Source organism: Chinchilla lanigera, unplaced genomic scaffold (assembly GCF_000276665.1).
Source record: "Chinchilla lanigera isolate Chin_1 unplaced genomic scaffold, ChiLan1.0 scaffold00162, whole genome shotgun sequence".
Taxonomy (NCBI): Eukaryota; Metazoa; Chordata; class Mammalia; order Rodentia; family Chinchillidae; genus Chinchilla; species Chinchilla lanigera.
This window is the reverse complement of record NW_004955563.1, coordinates 523,507-544,599: the sequence shown is the minus strand read 5'-3', so window position 1 is coordinate 544,599 and position 21,093 is coordinate 523,507. Positions and strand designations below refer to the sequence as shown.

At 47.5% G+C, this 21,093-nt stretch overlaps 1 protein-coding gene across 2 annotated transcripts in view; it reads right to left on the bottom strand.

Moving 5' to 3' along the window:
* Muc16 (mucin 16, cell surface associated) overlaps positions 1 to 21,093 on the bottom strand; it is a gene marked incomplete in the record, with an annotated part of 149,171 nt that overhangs the window by 36,731 nt on the left and 91,347 nt on the right. Inside the window, 30 exon segments of one of the 2 annotated variants that reach the window (XM_013509166.1) lie at positions 1,309 to 1,376; positions 1,614 to 1,738; positions 3,015 to 3,074; positions 3,281 to 3,316; positions 3,435 to 3,607; positions 4,167 to 4,234; positions 4,394 to 4,515; positions 5,726 to 5,785; positions 6,029 to 6,064; positions 6,385 to 6,557; positions 7,389 to 7,456; positions 7,545 to 7,669; positions 8,360 to 8,425; positions 8,686 to 8,721; positions 9,039 to 9,211; positions 9,761 to 9,828; positions 10,017 to 10,141; positions 11,379 to 11,444; positions 11,668 to 11,703; positions 12,387 to 12,559; positions 13,388 to 13,455; positions 13,543 to 13,667; positions 14,479 to 14,544; positions 14,807 to 14,842; positions 15,173 to 15,345; positions 17,737 to 17,804; positions 18,067 to 18,191; positions 19,610 to 19,675; positions 19,896 to 19,931; positions 20,508 to 20,680. In XM_013509166.1, the coding sequence (XP_013364620.1) occupies positions 1,309 to 1,376; positions 1,614 to 1,738; positions 3,015 to 3,074; positions 3,281 to 3,316; positions 3,435 to 3,607; positions 4,167 to 4,234; positions 4,394 to 4,515; positions 5,726 to 5,785; positions 6,029 to 6,064; positions 6,385 to 6,557; positions 7,389 to 7,456; positions 7,545 to 7,669; positions 8,360 to 8,425; positions 8,686 to 8,721; positions 9,039 to 9,211; positions 9,761 to 9,828; positions 10,017 to 10,141; positions 11,379 to 11,444; positions 11,668 to 11,703; positions 12,387 to 12,559; positions 13,388 to 13,455; positions 13,543 to 13,667; positions 14,479 to 14,544; positions 14,807 to 14,842; positions 15,173 to 15,345; positions 17,737 to 17,804; positions 18,067 to 18,191; positions 19,610 to 19,675; positions 19,896 to 19,931; positions 20,508 to 20,680 (2,793 nt within the window). 2 annotated transcript variants of the gene reach the window in all.

Sequence of the window (21,093 nt, the reverse complement as noted above, 5' to 3'; positions counted from 1 at the left end):
GAAATTTTCAGGGAACTGAGGCTATCGTGGAGAGATGCCCACTGAGGCTCATCCTCCTGGGGGCCCTGGGGTGGAACTGGCTGTGCTTGCTCAGAGAACTAGCAGAGCTGGGTTCAGAGGGGAAGGGAGGCAAAGGCTGTGTTATTCCCAAAGAAAAGTGGGATGGCGAGCAGGGTTGGACACAGCATGCGCTTTGAGGAGACTGAGCTTGAATCCTGGCCTCACTATGTGGCAGTGGTTGGCTCCATAACCGCTCTGTGTCTCAGTTTTTCATGTGTAACACTGGGGATAGTAACGGTTTTGCCAAAAGACTTTAGGGTAACAATTCAGGGATGCTTTTAGTTTGGTGATTCTAAGCCAGAGGCAATTTGTACTTCATGAGACCTTTGACAGCATCGAGACATTTTTGGTGGTCACAGCTTCGGAGGTGAGGAGAAGAGGGTTGCTACAGGCGTGTAGGTGGATGTTTAGAGGTCAAGATGCTGTTAAGTAGCCTACAGTGCAGGACACAGCCACCCATAAGAAAGATGTGGTAAAGAATGTGGACAGAAGCCCTGACCTTCTCCTACTGCCTGGCACACACTGCTTCTGTGCCTTCACCTTCAGGGATATTTGTATGTTTTGTGGACTATCTTTCTGGGACATATGTGCATCCTTTGTAAAGGGTCAGGGCTGTGTCCTTTTGCAGGTTAGTTGGATGCATACTTTCCGGTTGCTATATTTTGTTGTTTTGTTCTTAGGAAACCCTATGCTGTAATTTGGACCTTAAACATCCCCCCAGTTCGTTAATGGCTTGGTTCCCAAGTGGCACTACTGGGAGGTGGTAGAACCTGGGAGAGGAGGGGTCCAGGGGAGGTCTTTGGTCATTGGGGTCATGACCTCAGAGCATACTATGGAAGCCCAGCTCCCTCATCTTCCTGTCTTTTGTCTTCCTGGTGGCGGGGTGGGCAGTTTTATTCCACCATGCTCTCCCACCGTGATAAGCTGCCTCACCACAGGCCTGAGAACAAAGGTCTACCTGACCATGGACTAGCACCAAAATAAGGCTCTTCTCTGTATAAATTAATTATCTCAGGTATTTTGTCATTGCGACAAAAAGCCGACCAACACACACTGCATGGGAGATGTGAGGCTTAGGAGCGTGGGAAAATCCAGAAGACGGCTTGGTTGTCAGGGGTCCAAGCAGAAGTGGCTTTCGCAGGTTAGGGGCTGGAAGTGGCTGAGACCAAAGGGAGGACCTAGCCCTAGATAACTACGCATAAGAGTCTCAACCATACCACCCTGGGCCGGCTTCTTTGCAAGTTTCACCTGAGCAAGGTCAGTCTGCAGCCAGAATACAGGAGGCCGACACTGGTGTTCTTGAGCAAGGGGTCAAGCTGTGGAGAGGAAAGAAAGAGAAGAGTAGAAGATCTAAATGGGGACGGGAGAATCAATGAGCTGAGGTAGGTGGAGCAAGAAAGGTGGGTGGAGCTAGCATTGGTGGGCGGGGCACCTGTGGAAGGAAAGCGGGGATAGGTGGGGCATCTATGGGAAGGAAACAGGGAGGGGGCGGAGCTGGAATGGGTAGGAAGGCGTCAGTGGGCAGGGCTAGAGGGAGAGGATGCGGCTCTCACCAGTCCTTGCAGAACTTTCTCTGTTTTGTTGAATTCCGAGGAGCCCAAAGGCTGCATGTTCTCCGTGTAAGGCATGTCAGTGATGGTGAAGTTAAGGGTGAACGGCACCAGAGTGGGGCTAGAGGCTGCAGGAAGGTTAAGGGAGAAGTCAAACCCCGAGTACTATTTGAAGTAGTTTCAAGGGTTGAGGGAGACTCCAAATCCAGATGGATCTACCAGATAGATCCCTGGTACCCAGTGTGCTCACACCTAGGGCAAGAGATCCACATGTTTCTCCTAGAAAAGGAAACTTTATTTTGAAAGACACTAATAATGGCAACAGTGATAAAAATGACAATAAAATAGCAACAATAGCGACGGTAGCATTGGGCAGAAGCTTACTATATGCTACCTTGGTGCTAAGTACTCTCTCTGCAGCATCTCATGTAATCCTCACATAACCCCTGGATATGATCCTATTATTTATCCCAACTCACTAAGGATGAGAATGAGTTTCAGAGAGGATAAGTCACTACCCCAAGGCTACACAGCTATTTTAGGACAGAAGCTCAAGCTCTAGAATTTAAATGACTTAGGTGTGGGAAAGTGGAGGAGAAGTTCACATCCTTCATCAGGCCTGGTCTGGATGGGGGACAAAGGGACACAAACCCTGCCTACTCAGGAGACCTTACCCTCTTGAGATAACAGGGAGCGTGCCCACATCTGGAGACACGTGGGAGTTAGAAGAGGGGTGGGGAGTGAAAGCAGCGATGTGTCTTGTTTTAGATGGACCCTAGTTTTAGCCACACACAGAAACCAGAAATGCAGAGTGTAGGTGTTACACACACAAGCCATATTTTTTGCCTCCAGCCAAGGAGCTGATATACATATTATTGTAAGGAACATAATTCATAAAGAATTAGCAAGAAAGATAAAGTCTTATCTATTCAATCTCTTCAGGATTGAATTCTTAATTCAAGTTGTTGATCAGTTGGTTGATTGAGTCAACTAGGGAACTGATCTTTTGCTGAGCTGGTTTCTGGTATACTGGCCACAGGACAAATCTAATCTCAGAAAATAAATCTGGTGTTTTGTATGCTTTCAAAGTGGTGGGGGGTTCAGGGGCTACCTATAGGTTTTAGAGAATGGCTTAGGTTGCTGGGTTCTGGGAGAGGGACTGGTACTGAGGAATTCTAGGGATCTGGGGAGACTATCAAATCCATCAAGAATCAACTTTGAGCTCTGGGGATGAGGCTCAGTGGTAGAGTGTTTGGTGGCACATGTGAGGCCGCTGGCTCCATCTCCAGCACCATAAAATTGTCAGCCTTGGGGTCCTGCCACACGCCACCTGCTCCACCCCTCCTTCTACCTCCTATGTTTGCAGGAACCACTGCGAGCATCTTTACTGAGGAGAATTCCTACCTGTGGGACTGGAGGAGGAGGCGGTAGGAATCAATGCAGAAACGGTGGGTGTCATAGAAGCTGGGAGGACAAAAAAGTATTTGTTGTGGGGACCCCATCACCATGGAGATACTGGGAAAGAAAAGCTTGTGCCTAGGGAGTTTTAGGGTAAAACTTTCTGTTCATTCCAGGAGGTAGGATAAGGATGGAAAATGGAAAGAATAGGCTTTTGACTTCGCTCCAAAGAGCTGGGATGTACAGGGGTGGTGGAGCCTCAGAGTACTCACTTCTGGCGGTGGTGGCCAGGATTTGATGGGTGTAACCTGCAGAGATAAAGGAAGAAAGGGTGAGGATGGGGCGGGGTGGCAGGAAAGGGAATCCTGGGTGGGGGTAATGTGGATGCACAGCGCAGCACACACGACATGGGTGGCTGCTGCTCACCGTTGACATAGAGACTGTTCTGGTCCAGTGAGTAGCTGCCCAGCCAGGTGACCCCATGGGTCAGGTAGCTCAGCTCCCAATACAGCCGCTCTCTGTCCAGCCCAGAGCCTGTGATGTCAGGGTAGTGGGTGCAGGTGGCATCCACCCCTGTGGCTGCTCCGTGCCGCTCAGACCTGTGAGTCAGTGTGGGGAATGACAATAAATGAAATGTCTAAAAAAGGATCATGAGATCCCTGGAATAAGACAGGAAGGGGACAGAAAATAGACTGGTAGAAAGGTAAGATGCCAGACTTAAAGTCTCTGAGCGCAGTTGCTGGAGTCTCAGCCAGCCTAGGATGGTGAGCAATTATGGCTTCAAGAAGTTTTATTAAATGCAAGACTCAAACATACAAGCTCCTGGATTGGGGATAGGAGCCATCATACTGGAGCCAGGGGAAGAGCTGGACTTCTGGAATAAAGCAAGTGGAAAAGACACACTTGTCTTAAAAGAAATCCTGGGGACAGAATTTAAAGCTCCAGAGAAATGTTCTTAGCGTAAAGGGAGGAAGAGAAGGAGGAAGTTCAGAATAGATGAGGTGGGGAGGGCCCAATCCTGGAGATAGGTTGTAGAATCTGGAGGGCGCTGATGGGGAAAACGGTACCATTAGGGAAAACCCTGGTACTGGATCTACCCAGTGCCTCTTTGGACCTGGGAGGACTTGGGGCAGCCCTGGGCTACCATTAAGAACTCACCTGAGTGAGGTCAGTCTGCAGCCAGCGAACAGAGGGCCGACACTAGTTTTCTTGAACAAGGGTGTGAGCTGTGGAGGAAGGGGAGGAAGGTGAGCAGAAGAGCTGAAGAAGGATGGGGTGGGGCAGCTTGAGGTGGGCAGGGCTGGCATCAGTAGGCAGGGCTGGCGTCTATCCTGAGAGGATGAGGTGGGCGTGGTCCATGTCAGTGGGTGGGGCAGGACTCTCACCACTTTCTGCAAGACTCTCTCCGTGAAGTTGAACTTCTGAGATCCGGTCTCATGCATGTTCTTCTCATACTCCAGGTTGGTGATGGTAAAGGTAAGGGTGAATGGTTCCGGGATGGGGCCAGCTGCTGCAACAGGAGTGGGAGAGAGACATGCACGGAGTCGGTTCTTGCTGTGTGAACCTACACAGGGGGCCATTCTGCATGTTCACCCTCAATCAGAGGGAGGGTCCTCCTCAGACGTCAGCACTAATTAAATGGCATTGTGGACATTTACCTCTGCTCTGTGGAGCTAAATGCATTGCCAAGCTGAAAGCAAACAGATCTAACCCTTGGGGTGGCTAAGATTCTGACAGACATTCTCCTCTTTTGAGTTTTCCTTTAACCTAAATTATTTTTCTGAGATCCACATGTTTACTAATTTTTAAAAAAAAGTATTTGGAAGAAACACATATGTGGCATTTGTATATGTTAGGCCCTATTCTAAAGTCTTTACTTATCTTTCTTAAAAACAAGTCAACACATTTTAATGTATTAAAAGACTTACCTTGAACTCACTGTTTTGGAGGGAAATGGCATTATGATGTCTACTTTACAGATGGGAAAATCAGGCCAGAGGGGGTTTAAATACTTGGTTAAAGTCACACAGTCTCTAAAGGTCAGAATGAGATTTGAATATAGGCTTTGTGCTCCCAGAGTCTGTGCTCCTAACACCTCCATCTACGACCACAGAGAGATCAACGCTACAGTACCAGCATGTTACACCGGAGTAGCTGGTGGTCAGAACCCTGCTAGAATCCCTCACTGATATGCAACTAGAGACTGGAGTAAGACAGAGGTGATGCCAGCTCATCTAGCATCTAACCAGGGCTAGGAGGTGGTACAGAAATCTATCCTGGCTCAGCTGGGTGCTGGGGATGGACAGCTGAGCCTCAGCCTCACCGGAGACTCCCTAAGTTCCTGAGCAAGTGTGACCCATAAGCACACATGATTTTGCTGGTATATGTGTAACTTCTGCGGTTTCCTCATTCTTGGAATTGAGAAGTCGGTTTCAAACAAGAGAGAAATCACCTACGTACACCTGCAAATCTCAGCCAGGAGCATCTAATTCATTCAGTACTTAGCTTTATAACCAGGTCTGTCTCTGTCTTCCCAGCAAAGACTAAGGCAATTTCTTTTCTATTTAAAATGCATCACCAGAGCCTTTCATATAGTAAGTGCTAGATAAATATTTGTCCAATGAATAAATGAGGCCTCATATTCCCCAGGTGATGCACACCATAGGCCCAGGACAGTAGAGTTTTGTAAGAAGGAAGTAGTGAGCGAAAGCTCCTACCTGTGGGAACTGGTGCAAGGGTTGAAGATGTTGTTGGGATCACGGTGGAGGCCACAGAAACTAAAGAAAAAAACAATACGGGAAAGATGGAGAAAATAGGGATTCTCAGCCAAGGAGGGCCCATCATGGGATCCGAAGACCATTTTCCTATTTGAACGCAAGCTTATATTGGGGTAAGTCTTTTCTGAGTAGGGAAAGACCAGGGCTTTCCTATTCCTTCCTTCATTGGAGGATGTATGCAGGGGTTAAGGGAGAGAAGAGATGGGGCCAAGGCACAGGGATCCTGGCATCCAGATTACTCACCGCTGAGGGTGGAGGTCAGGTACTGATGGGTGTAACCTGGGAAAAGAGAGGAAAAGAAAAAGTGAAGAGTGGAAGGATGCGGGTGGGAAGAAGCCAACAATGTTGGGCTTATTATTTTTTTTCTTTTTGTACTGTTTTTGTATTTCAGTATGGGGATTGAACATAGGGCCTTCACACTGAACGACAACTCCAGCACTTTTTATTTTTTCTTTTGAGGCAAGGTTTTGCTAAGGCATGAAGTTACCCAGGTTGGGAACGGCTGTGAACACGCCCCTGTTCCTGTGTGTTATGAGCCCGGAGCACACAGCTACGATGAAACCCATGGGGAAGCCGCACTGCAGATGCAGACCACTGACCGTTGACATAGAGGCTGTTCCTGTCCAGGGTGTAGCGGCCCAGCCGGGTGATACTGTGGGTCTCACGGCTCAGCTCCCAGTACAGCCGCTCTCTGTGCAGCCCAGTGCTTGTGGGCTCGGAGCGATGGGTGCAGATGACGTCCACCCGGGTGGCTGATCCGTCCTTCTCAGGCCTAGGGAGGTGGGACACGTGGACAGGGGCATAAGCAAGACTGATCATGGGGAAGTCTTGCCAAAATATCCACAAAAGGCACAAAACTAAATTAGATTGCTTAGGAGGAAGGGAAAAACATAGTTGAGAATTTATAAATATCTGTAGATGTAGAAGGTGAATCGAGACAGGTGTTAGCACTGTGCTTATTCAGTACTGACAGAGGTTTAGTATATGTTATCTGCAATATTTGGGATCAGCAGTGTTTCACATTTCTGGGTTTTCAGATGCAGAGTATATGCATAACTTGCACTAGTTCAGCATCCCTGGTGCAAAAATCTGAAATCCTCTAAAAGTTGCAACTGTTTGAACACTCTTAAGACAAATCAGAAGTTTCAGATTTTGAAGCATTTTGAATTTGTATTTTTGGATTTAGGAATATTTATCCTATTTCAGCCTCATGCCATTCTAGGCTAGGCCGAGGGAAATAACAAACATGCCAGCTGGGCAGCCCAAGAGCCCTGCAAATGTACTGGGTACAGCATGGCCGAGCACTGTCAGTGTAGGTGTAGAAGTGCGCGGGCCATGAAGACTCTTCATTTTTGCTTTCTAAATTTCCCAAGTGGAAAATAGTGTGGGAAATTCTGGGCATTCATTGTGGGGAACGTCTACACTGCTTAGGACTGGAAGGAGATAGAACAGAATGCTGAAAGGACAAAATCTGGGGAGAAAGCTCAGAGCACATAGCATCTCAGGTGCCCAGAGCTGTTTCACCAGGCATGTGGGGAACAGATTGATTCAGAGGCTTTGTCAGGGAGCAAGGAGGTGTGAGCATCTCTCCTGGACATCTTACCCGAGAGAGCTCAGTCTGCAGCCAGAGAAGAGTGGGCCGATACTGGTGTTCTTCATCACAGGACCAAGCTGGGGAGGATGGAGATGGAGGTGAGGAGGAGGCCTGAGAGGCTGTGGAAAGGGAGGAGGGGAGCTGTGGACACCTCGGTGGTCTTACCAGGTGCTGCAAGATGGCCTCGGTTTTGTTTAACCTGGAGGATCCTGGGTGGCTCATATCTGGCATGAACTGCAAGTTTGTGATGGTCAGGTTGATGGTAAAGGGTATCAGAACAGGGCTCGGGGCTGCAGCAGGAAAGGCGGAAAAGAGAAACTGTACAGTTATCTGTCCAGCATTTCCTCCAGGTGCTCAAGACCTCACCCAGGGACTTGATTCTCCACCAGAGTGTACCACCTAGCTTGGCTGTTAATCCTGGGCTCACTGGAACCACTCTTTTAAATTATATACAACCACTATGTCCAAAAGACTTGCTCAAAATTAGAGGTGAGACAAATAAGTACAATGTTTAAAAGTATACACAGTTCAGGAGTTTACATACCCCCATTTTTGAAAATAGGCAGCAGAAGTTAAAAAGAGTGACTAAGCAAAGGTATCCATGGCGCCTTTGTTTGTAATGATGAAAGCTTATTTAAAAGCATGTTAGACAATTCTACCTAGCTGCAAAAATAGTTCTTGGTATATGCACAGCAGGTTTTGATGTCAATTATAACCTTTATCTTGTTATCATCTTCATATTACTATCTCCATCATCACAAACATCATCATGATCATATCACCACCATCACAAGATTATAAACAGCCTAAGAGGAGACATATTTTGTTGCGTGTTCCCTAATGCATCATAGCATTTACCCCAAAGTAGGTGCTCAGTTATCACTGGCTTTACTATGAACTTCCATGTCTGAGTGTGCCACGTGGGAGACGTTTGCGGGCTCGGGTCTCCCTCCCAGAGCAGTGCCACACACTGTCCTTACCTGTGGGCCTGGAGATGGAGAATGGGGCCCGAGAGGTTCTCAGGTCCACTGTGGAGGTCGCAGGAGCTGAGGAGAAGCTCTTATGAGTGAAAGGGGCTGGGCATTCCCACCTCAGAAATGCCAGCAAGAGAGATTCCTTAGGGGGCTTGCTGCACCCGGGGCTGAGCTGGGACTCTCACAGAAGCTGGGGAATCAGGGAGGGTGAATGACTTTGCCCCCAACAGGCTTTACTCCTGGAGAGGACATCACCGGACATGGTAGGGTGAGCCCCTGCTCTGCCTGGTGTGGGGCAGGGAGGGCAGTCACTGGACATGGTGAATACTCACTGCTGGTGATGAGTGCAGAGGTCCGATGGGTGAATCCTGCAGCGAGAAGCAGGGAGGGTGTGGGTTAGGCTCAGTGGACACATAGGGCAGCAAAGAGGGGGCTACTGTGTACCACGAGGGGCATTCATGAAGCGAGGATGGTCAGCGGATTCCCTATCACGACTCTCAGAGCAAAGAAGAGGCCGTGAGGATGAGCCCAGTGCAAGAGGAACAAACAGTGAGAGCTACGCCAGAGACAGCACACACTGAACTCATCCCAGCCCTCAAGAAAGAGACAGAGGATGGGGCCATGGTCACAAAGGGGTGTCTAACCAGCTAAGAGCGGGAGACTCAGGACACATCCCGATGCTCACCATTGACATAGAGACTGTCCCTGTTCAGGGTGTAGGCGTCTAGGCGGGTGACGCCATGGGTCATCTGGCTGAGCTCCCAGTAAAGCCGCTCTCTGTCCGGTCTGAAGCCTTCAGGGCCAGGGCGGTGTGAGCAGATGGCATCCACTCTGGTGGCTGCTCCGTCCTTCTCAGGCCTGGGAAGCACCATATATGGTTGGTGCAGGTGTCTCTTCATCAGTGTATGCCCACCCCTCTCCACACCCCAGCTGGAAACGGGTCAACGCTAGTGAAGAGGGAGCTGGTCTCTCCAGGGAAGTGCCCTCCATGCACCCTACTGAGAATTATCACCCAGCCAAGGGTCGCAATCACCGACCTCAGTAAATGCCACAGCTAGGACTCTACTCAGGAGTCTCTGCACTCAGTGAGGGTCTCACCCCTACATCCACTGTTATGTCTTCCCTCGAGTGGAAATGAAGCTGGGGGTGGAAGACCATAAAAAAGCAGAAAACTTCCAGTGCCAGACATGGAGACTGCTTTTTCTTTTTGAGACAGGGTCTAACTGTGGTTCAGGTTGGCCTTGAGCTCATGGCGGGCCTCCTGCCTCAGCCTCCCAAACTCTGGGATAGATCTAGAGATGCTGTGAGTGCCATGTGGGAGGAGAGAAAGACAGTTTGGAAATGTGGAGCATCATCCACAGGAAGAGTCAGCCACTTGGGCTGTGCTTTCCATGAGCAGGATCTCACCTGAGCGAGGCCAGTCTGCAGCCTGCATAGAGGGAGCCCAGACTGCTGTTCCGGAACAGGGCTTGGAGCTGTGAGGAAATCGCAGGAGTGAGACAGAATTGCTAAAGGACTGGAAGGCTCTCAGGCTCTGTGGAGATGGGCTGGGCAGGGTGAGGTGTGTGGGGTGGAAGAGCTGAGGTGGCTTGAGGAGCGGTGGGCATGGTGTGGGGGGATGAGGGTGCACTGGCACCGGGCTGAGGGCAGTGGGGGCTCTCACCAGCTTCTGCAGGACTCTCTCAGTGAAGTTGAACTTCAGGGACCCGGGGTGACGCATGTCGTCCTCATAGCGCAGGTTCAGGATGGTGAAGTTGGTGGTGAAGGGTAGCAGGGCCGGGGCCTGGGCTGCAGTGGGAGAAGGGGACAGGCAGGGCCTGAGCCTGTTCTCGCTGTGTGACCCTGAGTATGGCTCCCGTCCTTGGGCAACCTTAACCACCGGGAGGGTCTTCCTTCAGGATGGACAGTTTCTCCTCAGGGAGGAACTGCACACGCCCACGATAACTGGACAGCTGCCTGGAGAAGTCTGAGACACTCCTCTGTAAAGGTGAGCGCATTGCGAAGCCCCGTGTTATCAGATATCCCTCCAGGTAGTGAAGATTCCCTCATTTTCTTTCCTGAGTTTCTGTTTAACCCCAATTGTAGTTTGGAAATCCAGGTCTTTATTGATTTTAAACAATGGCAGAAACAGGTTCCAGTCCATATGTCAGACCCTATTGTCAATGGCTTACCTACTTTTCTAAAACAAGCAAATCAACATTGGCAAGATGAATGACTCCCTTGATGTCATTGCTTTGGAGGGAGGTAGCATCCTGATACCCATTTTACAGATGTGAAACTGAGCCCATGGGAAGATAAAGAGTGTGCCTGAGTCACACAGTGTCTGCATGCCAGAAGCAGTCTTGATGCCAGGCTCTGTGCTGCTGTGTGTGTGTTCTCGCCCTTCACACCTTACCACAGAGAGCCCAGGCTGCAGAAGGAGTGTGCTCCACCTCAGCGTCAGTGCACTGAGCAGCCTGGAGCACCCCTTGCTGATGTGTAACTAGAGACTGGAGCTAAGCAGAGCAGTCTGCAGCTCATGGTGCACCTCACCAGGGCCAGGGGCTGTGCAGGACTCTGCCCTGGGCCACTGGGAGGTTGGGAATGGCAAGCTAGCGCTGGCCTCACCAGAGGCTCTGTCTGCTCCCCACAAGTGTGGTGGATAAATGCATGTGGTTTTCGTGGTCTGTGTGCAACTCACTCTGTTCCCATATTTCTTGGGCTGGAAAATTCAGCATGCAAAGAATGCAGACCACACTGATTTCACCCAGGAACCTCTGCTTGTATCCCAGTACTGAGTATCACAGTCAGGGCTTTCTCTGTCTTTCCTGAAGTCAAATCCTCTAGCCCTTCCTTTTCTCTTCCTGATGCATTAGCAGAGGCTTTCATACAGTAAGCATTTACTCAAATGTCTTTGAACAAATGAGCATGTCTTCATTCACCCATGAAGGAGTATTTCTGAAGCCTCAGGACTCCCCAGGGAACATCTCCCACAGACCCCAGGCACTCGAGCTTTGCAGGGAGGAATCAGGGAGGAAGCTCCTACCTGTGGAGATGGAGACTGAGGCAGGGCTCGCTGATGCTGATGGGGTCAAGGTGGAGGCCACAGAAACTGAGCAAAAACAGGGGATGGCAAGGCATGGGGCACACAGGTCAGAAAGGGTGTGGCATGGGATCTGTCCCATTTGTCCTCGAGCTTGTGCTGGGCAAGATTTTCTGAGCTTGGGAAAGACCAGGGCTTCCCTGGCTCCTTCCTTCTCAGGGGATATAAGGGAGATTGAGGGGGAAAGGTGGTGAGTCCCAGGTACAGTGATCCTGGGACCCAGATTACTCACTGGTGGGGATGGAAGTTGGGAAGCGATGGGTGTAACCTGGGGAAAGAGAGGGAAAGGAAGGGTGAGGCCTGGAAGGATGGGGAATGGACTGACAGACATCATTCTGAGGTTGATTTGTTTATTGTGCTTTCTTTTTAAAAAAGAAATACTGCAGATAGATTGTAGTTCACACTGACTTACATCCCTACCTCTTTTTTATTTTAAAATTTGTGACAAGCTCCTGTGAAGTTGCTCAGTAATCCAGGTTGGGCTAGAAGTTGTCATTAATGTGCTTCTGCCATCTAGAGTGCTTGGATATTAGTCCTGCACCACCCTGCCCAGATGCCTATTGGAGTTTCCTAATCTTTTAAGTAGTATACACAGAGTCTTCTCAAAGTCTCAAAAGTGCAGACACTGGGGCCGGGGTCTGAACTTAGTGGTAGAACACTGGCCTAAGCTGCATGAGGCCCTAGGTTCCCTCCTCAGTAGTAAAAACGTGTGAAGACTCTGTACACAAACTGCAGAGTTATGAGTGGAACAGCAGAAACGCTTTCTGTATCAGATTATATGCTGTTTATCCTCTGGCATTTTTGTACCCTTCCCTCTTCTCTGAGGGTCTCATCTCTCCTAGTGCTTCCAGAAGAGGAGACTATGCCCCTGTTCCTGTGTGTTATGAGCCCAGAGCACACAGCTACGATGAAACCCATGGGGAAGCCGCACTGCAGATGCAGACCACTGACCGTTGACATAGAGGCTGTTCCTGTCCAGGATGTAGCGGCCCAGCCGGGTGATACTGTGGGTCTCACGGCTCAGCTCCCAGTACAGCCGCTCTCTGTCCAGCCCAGTGCTTGTGGGCTCGGAGCGATGGGTGCAGATGACGTCCACCCGGGTGGCTGATCCGTCCTTCTCAGGCCTAGGGAAGTTTACGTGAGAATGGGAACATGAGCAAGACTGAATATCTAGGGTTTTCACAAGAGTAAATCTGGCAACATCACAAGCATGACATGAGACTGCCTAGGAGGCCAAAAAAAAAGAGCCAAACCAAACCAAAACAAAAAACAACGAATGAAGAAATGTTAGAATATACAAATGACCCGTAGGTTAGAAGGTGAATTGGGACACATGTTGGCAGAGCCTCAATTCATTAGTCACACAGAGATTTGAAATATTATTTGGCCTATTTGGGACCAGAAGGGTTTCACATTTGTGGGTTTTCACACTTAGAGCATATCATAACCTGTGCTGCCTAAGCATTCTTAATCTGAAAAACTGAAATCTTCTAACATTTGAAATTATTTTTAACAGTATTATGACATATCAAGAAGGTTCAGGTTTTGAAGTGTTTTGGCTTTTGGGTTTCTGGATTTAGGGATGTTCATCTTATACCAGCATTACACCGTGCTAGACCCAGCAAAGGAAAATATCAAACCTGTTTGGCAGCACAAGAACCGCACAAGTATTTTATGTGCACCAATATTGAATATTGTCAATGTAGTTTAAGAAATACATAAGCCATAACTACTTAATTTTTGCTTTTATCATTTGGCAGAGTACAGAAAAATTTGGGAAATTGGAGCATTGACTCCTGGGGAGTATCCACCTTGGTGAGGATCCGAAAAAGGTAGCACCAAAGCCTGAGAGGGCAGAATCTGGGAAAAAAGTTCAGCAGGTGCAGCATCGAGTGTGGCCAGAGCTGCACCATTGGGTGGGTGGGCATAGGGTCAGGTCTAGGACATCTTACCTGAGGGAGCTCAGTCTGCAGCCAGAGAAGAGCGGGCCGATACTGGTATTCTTCATCACAGGACCAAGCTGGGGAGGATGGAGACGGTGGTGAGAAGGAGGCCTGAGAGGCTGTGGAAGGGCAAGAGAGGGCTGCAAACACCTCTGTGGTCTTACCAGGTGCTGCAAGATGGCCTCGGTTTTGTTGAACCTGGAGGATCCTGGATGGCTCATATCTGGCATGAACTGCAAGTTCGTGATGGTCAGGTTGATGGTAAAGGGTACCAGAGTAGGGCTCGGGGCTGCAGGAGGAAAGGCAGAAAAGAATCTTTAGTGATGCTTCACCCTTCTCTGTTCTGCACCAGTCCTCACACAGAGACTGCGATTCTCCACTGGAGAGTGCCAACCCACTTGACTGCAGCTCCTGGGCAGTTGGGAACCATGTTTAGTGTCCTATGCAGCCATGGTATCCAAAAGCTTACTCAAAAGTGAATTCAGAGAAGTAAATACAATGCTTACAAGTAGAGAAAATATAGAACTTGGGAGTCACTTACTCTTAAAAACAGGGAGAAGGAATTAAATGTCAGTGATACAGAAATGTTTCTATGCTGCCTTCCCTATAATGATAGGAAACTTTTAATGAAATCCTATGAAACAGTGCTAACTAACTGCAATGTAGTTTTTGCACACATTCAGGGACTGATAACATCAGGCATTAGATTTTACTTCTTATCACCATCATCATCATTGCCACCATCATTTCATCACCACATTGTTACAGCATCAGCAGCATTGTCATCGCCACTGCCGTCACCGCTGAGAGGATTAACCCCATTACCACTCAGCAGCAGGAGCATCACAGTCATTGTCACCAGCAGGAGGATCAGCAGCATCACGTCCACAACAGTTTAAACTCTCTGAGGACAGAGATGATCTCTTTTCCCTGATGGATCCCCAGGACCTAGCACAATCTGAACCAGGCTTCAATGGATGCTGTTGCTTGATTCATTCCCCCTAGTTTTACTATGAACTTGCATGTCTGAGTGTGCCATGTGGGAGATGTTTGTGGGCTCGGGCCTCCCTCTCACAGCAGTGCCATGCACTTGTACTTACCCATGGGCCTGGAGATGGAGAATGGAGCCCCAGAGGTTCCCACATCCACTGTGGAGGTCGCAGGAGCTGAGGAGAAGCTCTTATGAGTGAAAGGGGCTGGGCATTCCCACCTCAGAAACGCCGGCAAGAGAGATTCCTTATGGGGCTTGCTGCACACGGGGCTGAGCTGGGACTCTCGCGGAAGCTGGTGAAGCAGGGAGGGTGAATGACTTTGCCCCCATGCTATAGCCTTTGCCCCTGGAGAGGACATCCTGGAGAATGGTGGGTGAGCCCCTGCTCTGCCTGGTGTGGGGCAGAGAGGGGAGTCATGGACATGGTGAATACTCACTGCTGGTGATGAGTGCAGCGGTCTGATGGGTGTATCCTGCAGCAAGAAGCAGCGAGAGTGTGGGTTAGGTAAAAGGTGAGTAAAGTAGCAAACAGAGGGACACTCTGGTGCAATGGGTGGGAGATTCATGTAGCTCCATCTATAGGAGATTCTCTCTGAGGACTCTCACTGCAGAGAAAAGGTTCTGAGGATGACACTGGTCCAAGAGGAAGAAGAAATCATCAGGAGGTCGACAGAAGTCATCACATACTTAGTACATGGCCAAGAGCACCAGGGCCAGGCAAGGAAGGAGACCACAATCCAGGGAGGAGAGTCTAACCTGCATGGGGGAAGAGACCCCACTTATATCCCAGCCACCACACTCACCATTGACATAGAGACTGTCCCTGTCCAGGCTGTAGGGGTCCAGGCGGGTGATGCCGCTGGTCATCTGGCTCAGCTCCCAGTAAAGCTGCTCTCTATCCAGTCTGAAGCCCTCAGGGCCAGGGCGGTATGAGCAGATGGCATCTACTCTGGTGGCTGCTCCATCCTTCTCAGGCCTGGGAAGCACCGTATATTGTTGGTCCAACTATAGCTGCGTTGGTCTCTCTGTCTGTCTGTCTATCTCTGTTTGTCTATCTCTCTCTGTCTCTTTCTCTGTCTCTGTCTCTCTCAGTGTCTCTCTTTCTCTCTCTCTCTGTCTCTCTTTCTCTCTTTCCAATCCTAATTGGAAATTGGATAAATACTAGTGGACAAGCAAACTGCTGTCTTCAGGGAAATGCTCAGTATAAACAAAGATAGAATCATCATGTCAGAGACCCCTCAATATACATGGGAGGAAGTCTTCTGAAATACTCAATGCAAAGATGATACAATGTGAGCACTCTCAGTAGGTGGAGAGATCAAATGATGCCAGCTAATTCTTGACACAGATGCTGGTGGACACTGAGAGGTCGTTAGGGTTGAGTTGTAATAGATGGCAGTGCCCCCACGACGCTTATCATGACATGGCAAGTGAAATTATTCTTTAGAAAGGTGGCATTATCAGAAGCCTAATTTTCCCATCTTAGATTCTATGGACCAGCAGGGCTAGAGCATTACTAAGTAAATGCAAGGATGCTGAACAGGCTAAGAGAGATGCCTGTTTGATAAGTCTGTTTCCATAGCTGGTCCAACCCAAGTCAGGATTCTTCGTGACCCAGAACCCATCCCTGGCTACATGACCATGACCACTTAGTCAGCCACTCACTCATATACTATTGAACAATTCAGATGGAAAGGGGCTCTTCTGGCCCAGGGCTATGGAAGGACGCCTCCTAGAATAACAGGTACCAGTTATGCAATACTTACTTTACATGAGACCCAGCAGTTTATACACAGAATTACATCATCTCATCCTCAAAGCATATTTATGGGGTGGCATTTTCCAATTTCCACAATGATTATGCCTACCCTACTACATATAACATGGTTCAATTCATTGAAAAGATAAACATATAGCTATATACTGTAAATATAAATTTAATCTGTAAATATTTTGTATTTTATGTTATTGTATTAGAATTATATTCTAGATTATGGCATTATACCTATTCACATCATACTTATACTTAATATTTATATTAAACTAGCTATGTATAACTATTTTATTATTTCTTGTTCTCCTAGCATATTTTCATAACAGTATATAGTATTTACTATGTGATATGAACTCAATATATATTGCAGCATATTTGTAATATGTATAGTAACCATATGTAGTTATATATTTATAAATTTATATACAGTTCATGTGGTCATATATTAAAAATATGTGGCAGTAACATGAGTGCTTATATCTGTCTCTAGATGTACAAATTCAATGTGTGTATATGTATGCACAACATGGTTGTGTACCATGCATATACGCATTCATCTTCCTATCTGTTAGGAATTGGGTCTAGGGCCTCCTATGGATTCTAAAATCCTTAGGTGCTCAAGAACCTTACATAAAATTAAGGAGTATTTACACTGAATCTGTACACATTCTCCTGCAGTTTAAATCACCTCTAGGTCACTTATACTACCTAATACAATGCATTTAGCTGTTTTATTGTATCGTTTAAGAAATAATGTAAGGGAAAATCTGATGCTCAGGGCAGATGCAATTTCTTTTTATGAATATTTTCAATCTTTGCTTAGTTGAATTCATAGATCTGCTCCCACCAGTGTGGAGGGCTGAACAGATGACGGGGAAACGGGACAGAAAGCTTCAAGTGGGTGTGCAGGGTCAGTCACAGAGCTCAGTAAGTGGCAGAGCAAGGACTGAAACTCTGATCTCTCTAAACCTACTGAGGCTGTTAGCTACGAATCTCCTGTCATCTCTTCCCTGGAAGGAAGGATAGCTGGAGGTAAATGACTGTGACAAAATAGAAACGTTTCAAGAGCCAGACTCAGAGATTCTGAACTATGCCCTTCCCATAGCCTACTGTCCCCGGACAGGTTAGTTCTCCATAGGCTGAGCCTGATCCACACAGGAGTACAACATCTCCCTGTTACACTATGTGCCTTCCTTTCCTCGCCTCTTAGCTTCCCTAAGCAGTGGCCACTTTCCATATCCTGAGAGGCCATGATAGTGGCTGAGGAGGCAGCACTGCCTAAGGACTAGGGGTTTGGATCTAGGAGCTAAGATGCCATCATTGCTGTATGTGACCTTGCAAAACCACTTATTTCCTCTGAGCCTCAGTCTGCTCTTCTTTGTGGGGCTGTTCCTTGGACTGATTGAACAATGACTATAACACACATGGTATATAGTGTGTTGGGTCTTAATGACAGCTACTGGTGTTGATAGTTAACATTCGTGGACAGCAGTGGTTCTGAGTATGGATCAGCAGGGAGCCCATAGCTTAGAAAGCCCATGGTGTTGGTCTTATGCACTCATTGGGCTGTGTTGTTGATGAGCAGGATCTCACCTGAGTGAGGCTAGTCTGCAGCCTGAATAAAGGGATCCAAGATTGCTGTTCTCGAACAAGGGTTGGAGCTGTGAGGAAAGAGAGGAAGTGAGAAAGAATCAGTAAGGGGAGCAAGGAGAAGCTAGGGCATTGTTCTGACGGACCAGGCAGAGCTTAGCTGTCTGGGGCCTGGCTTGGATGAGGTGGGTGTGGCCTGGCGAGAAATGGGTGTGAGGTGGGGTGAGGTGGGTGGTGACGGCACCAGCCTGAGTGTGGTAGGCAAGACCTGGACATGTGGGCGGGGCCTGCGTGGGGCGGGCGTGGCTAAGATGAAGTGGGCGGGGCTCTCACTAGTTTCTGCAGGATTCTCTCAGTGCTGTTGAACCTCCTGGAACCCGGCTGCTCCATGTTCTTCTTGAATTCCAGGTTAGTGACGGTAAAGTTGACGGTGAAAAGGACCAGAAAAGGGGTCTCTCCTGCAGCCAGGGAGGACAAAAGGGGACCACAATTTAAAGCTGTGGTTACCATGGTTAGGACAACACTAATAAATCAGATCTGGTTCCAAATTCTCTGTCCCCTTTCCCCAACTGTGTGACCGTGGACGTGTTATCTGACTGTACCTCAGTCTCCTGCACTGTAAAAGGGGGAACATCATACTTTACAGGGAAATTGCGAAGGTTACATGATTATTTGTTAAGTGTTAGCACGTCTTGGAAGCATTGTGCTGCATAAAGAAAAAGCCAATCCCAAAAGTCACAGGGGTTGTATGTTTCTATTTATGCAACACTCTGAAAATAAACATTAGTCAACATTCTGATAGACTAATGGCTATCAGAACTTGTGCTGGGTTTGGAACAGCTTTGTATCCTTTTGTAGTGGCGATTAGAGGAATCTGCCCAAGTAATAAAAGGATATAGAACTACAAACACCCACCCACACAAACAACCTCCCCACCTACCTGCATGTAAAATTTGACTAAGGTCTCCTAGTTTTAAAGAATATTAATTTCCTGATTTTGATATTTTACTAAATTTATGCAAGATATAATTACTGGGGGAAAATTGGGCATAGAATGTAGGGAAACCCTATTATTTTTCAGCATTTCTTGCATCTGTAATTATTCATTCAAAATAAAAAATTCAAAAAGGACATAGTACATGATATGCCATGTACGAAGTGTTGAATATCCTGGTTATCTTTTATTGCGTTACTATTATCAGTTGTGACTCTATGTCCCATTTCAGGCTGATCCATATACTAAACTTAGTGAAGGACTACATCTGATTTACTGAATATCTAATTGTCTATGCCTAGTATTGAATGGATTAGCAATAAATATTTGTTGAACTAAATTCTCTGGTAGTTACTGTGCTAAATTCGTCAATATACAGTTGTGCATCATTTAAAGATACAATATGTTATAAGGAAGGTATGTTAGGAGGTTTCATCAGTGTGGCAATACTATACCTCTATAGGTATAGTATATACTATATACCTCTATATGGTATATACCTCTAGTATATAGTACATACCTCTACGTAGACAAACTAAAACAATATTACTAAGTCATAACCTATGCGGTCACCATCACATATGTGATCATAATGACAAAAATATTATTATACAGCATATGACTATTTTTCATTTAATGTTCAAAACATTTATGAAATATGAATAGCTCTACTTGGTAGGTGAGGAAACTGGGGTACAGAGGGGAGGTAAATAAACTGCTCATGGTCAATACAGCTGGAGAAATGAGGAAGACAACATCCTGTATGCTCAAGATTTCAGAGCATGGCAAGAGGAGCTCGTGGCATTTCCATGCTCCTTGATGCCATCCTGAGCTTTAAGTCTGGGTAGGTTGGCTTCTTAGAAGGAGAAAGAATTCATCTACCTGTGGAGCTGGTGAAGTGATCTTGAGCCACGGAGGTCCATGGTAAAAATGTGGTGGTCACAGCAGCTAAGGAGAAACAGAATGCAGTGGGAAAGGGTATTGAGGATGGAACTGAACACTACCACGAGAATCTCCCCTGCCCACCATGGGCTATTGCGTGAACAGAGGTGGGTGGGACAAGACAGTCCATTGTTTTCTTTTCTCCCCAGGGTCTCAGGGTGGGGAATCAGCTGCTGTTCACAAGGGATTTGGTGAATACACAATCATCACAGTTACAAGTACTCACTGCTAGGGGTGGGAGTAGAGGCTTGAACGGTAAAACCTGCAATGAGAAAAAGGGGGCACAATTGGGATACAAGCAAGAGAGATATGTCAAGCCTGAGATGCATCAGCCTCCACCTCCAACGGAGACTTCAAGCCCACACAGTTGGACACTCTTGATATAGGGACATTTGTCATGTGTTTTGTTCCTAAAGGCAGAGGGATTGAAGATCCAGTTCCTGTCGTTGTGGGCTCACAGTTTATTTGAGGAGATAAACACACACAAATTTCTACCACATGTATGTGCAAACTGTGCTTTTAAATGTCTGGAGTGGATTGTGAGGCATAAAAGGGTACAAGGATGAGTGATCAGACTCCTGAATCCCCTCCAGTCGGAGGGATTTTCTCTTTCATGTGTCAGGAGAAAGGCTCAGATGAATGTGCAAATCACAACCTTGGAATACAGTTACAAAGGACCTGCAAACTGGGAGACGTACAGGTACCCTTAAGTCATCCAAGGAGGACACTCAGGTAGAAGATGAGACATAGGCTGGGGGTGTGATGAGCTGAAGAGCCCACACCTCTTCCTGGGGGAAGATTCTCAGCTTCAGCTCATGGTTACTAGAAGGATGCTCACCACTGACGTAGAGACTGTTCTTATCTAGTGTGTAAGAGCCCAGCTCAGTGACACCATGGGTCTCATGGCTCAGCTCCCAGTACAGCTTCTTCCTGTCCAGCTCATGGCCCATGGGGTCAGGATGGTGAGTGCAGACAGCATCCACTCCAGTGGCTGTTCTGTTTTTCTGAGGCCTGGGTAGGGAGGGACATAGGAATGGGGAGCTGGAGACTCCAAGCTATGGCCCTGAAAAGCCCCACTGAGAGAAGGGGACAGAGAAAGCAGAAAGACTGGTGGCTAATCAAATGTCCTTGGTGTTAGAACTGGGTTGCAAACAAATAGCACAGCCGCAGTACCTTCACTGAATAAAGAAGGGAATCAACAAATGCCAATGTTTATGCTAAATTTTAGTTTTATCTTTATTTTTGCAGTACTAGGGATCAACTCCAGGGCCTGACGCATACTAGGTAATCACACTTCTACCACTGAGCTACATCCCCAGCCCCTGTGCTAAATTTTAAAGTCATAATATACCACATACCCTGACAGCAGTATAGTGAAGTGGGTTGAAGAAATGAATTTGGGAATTTGGCAGTGTGAAAGAAGG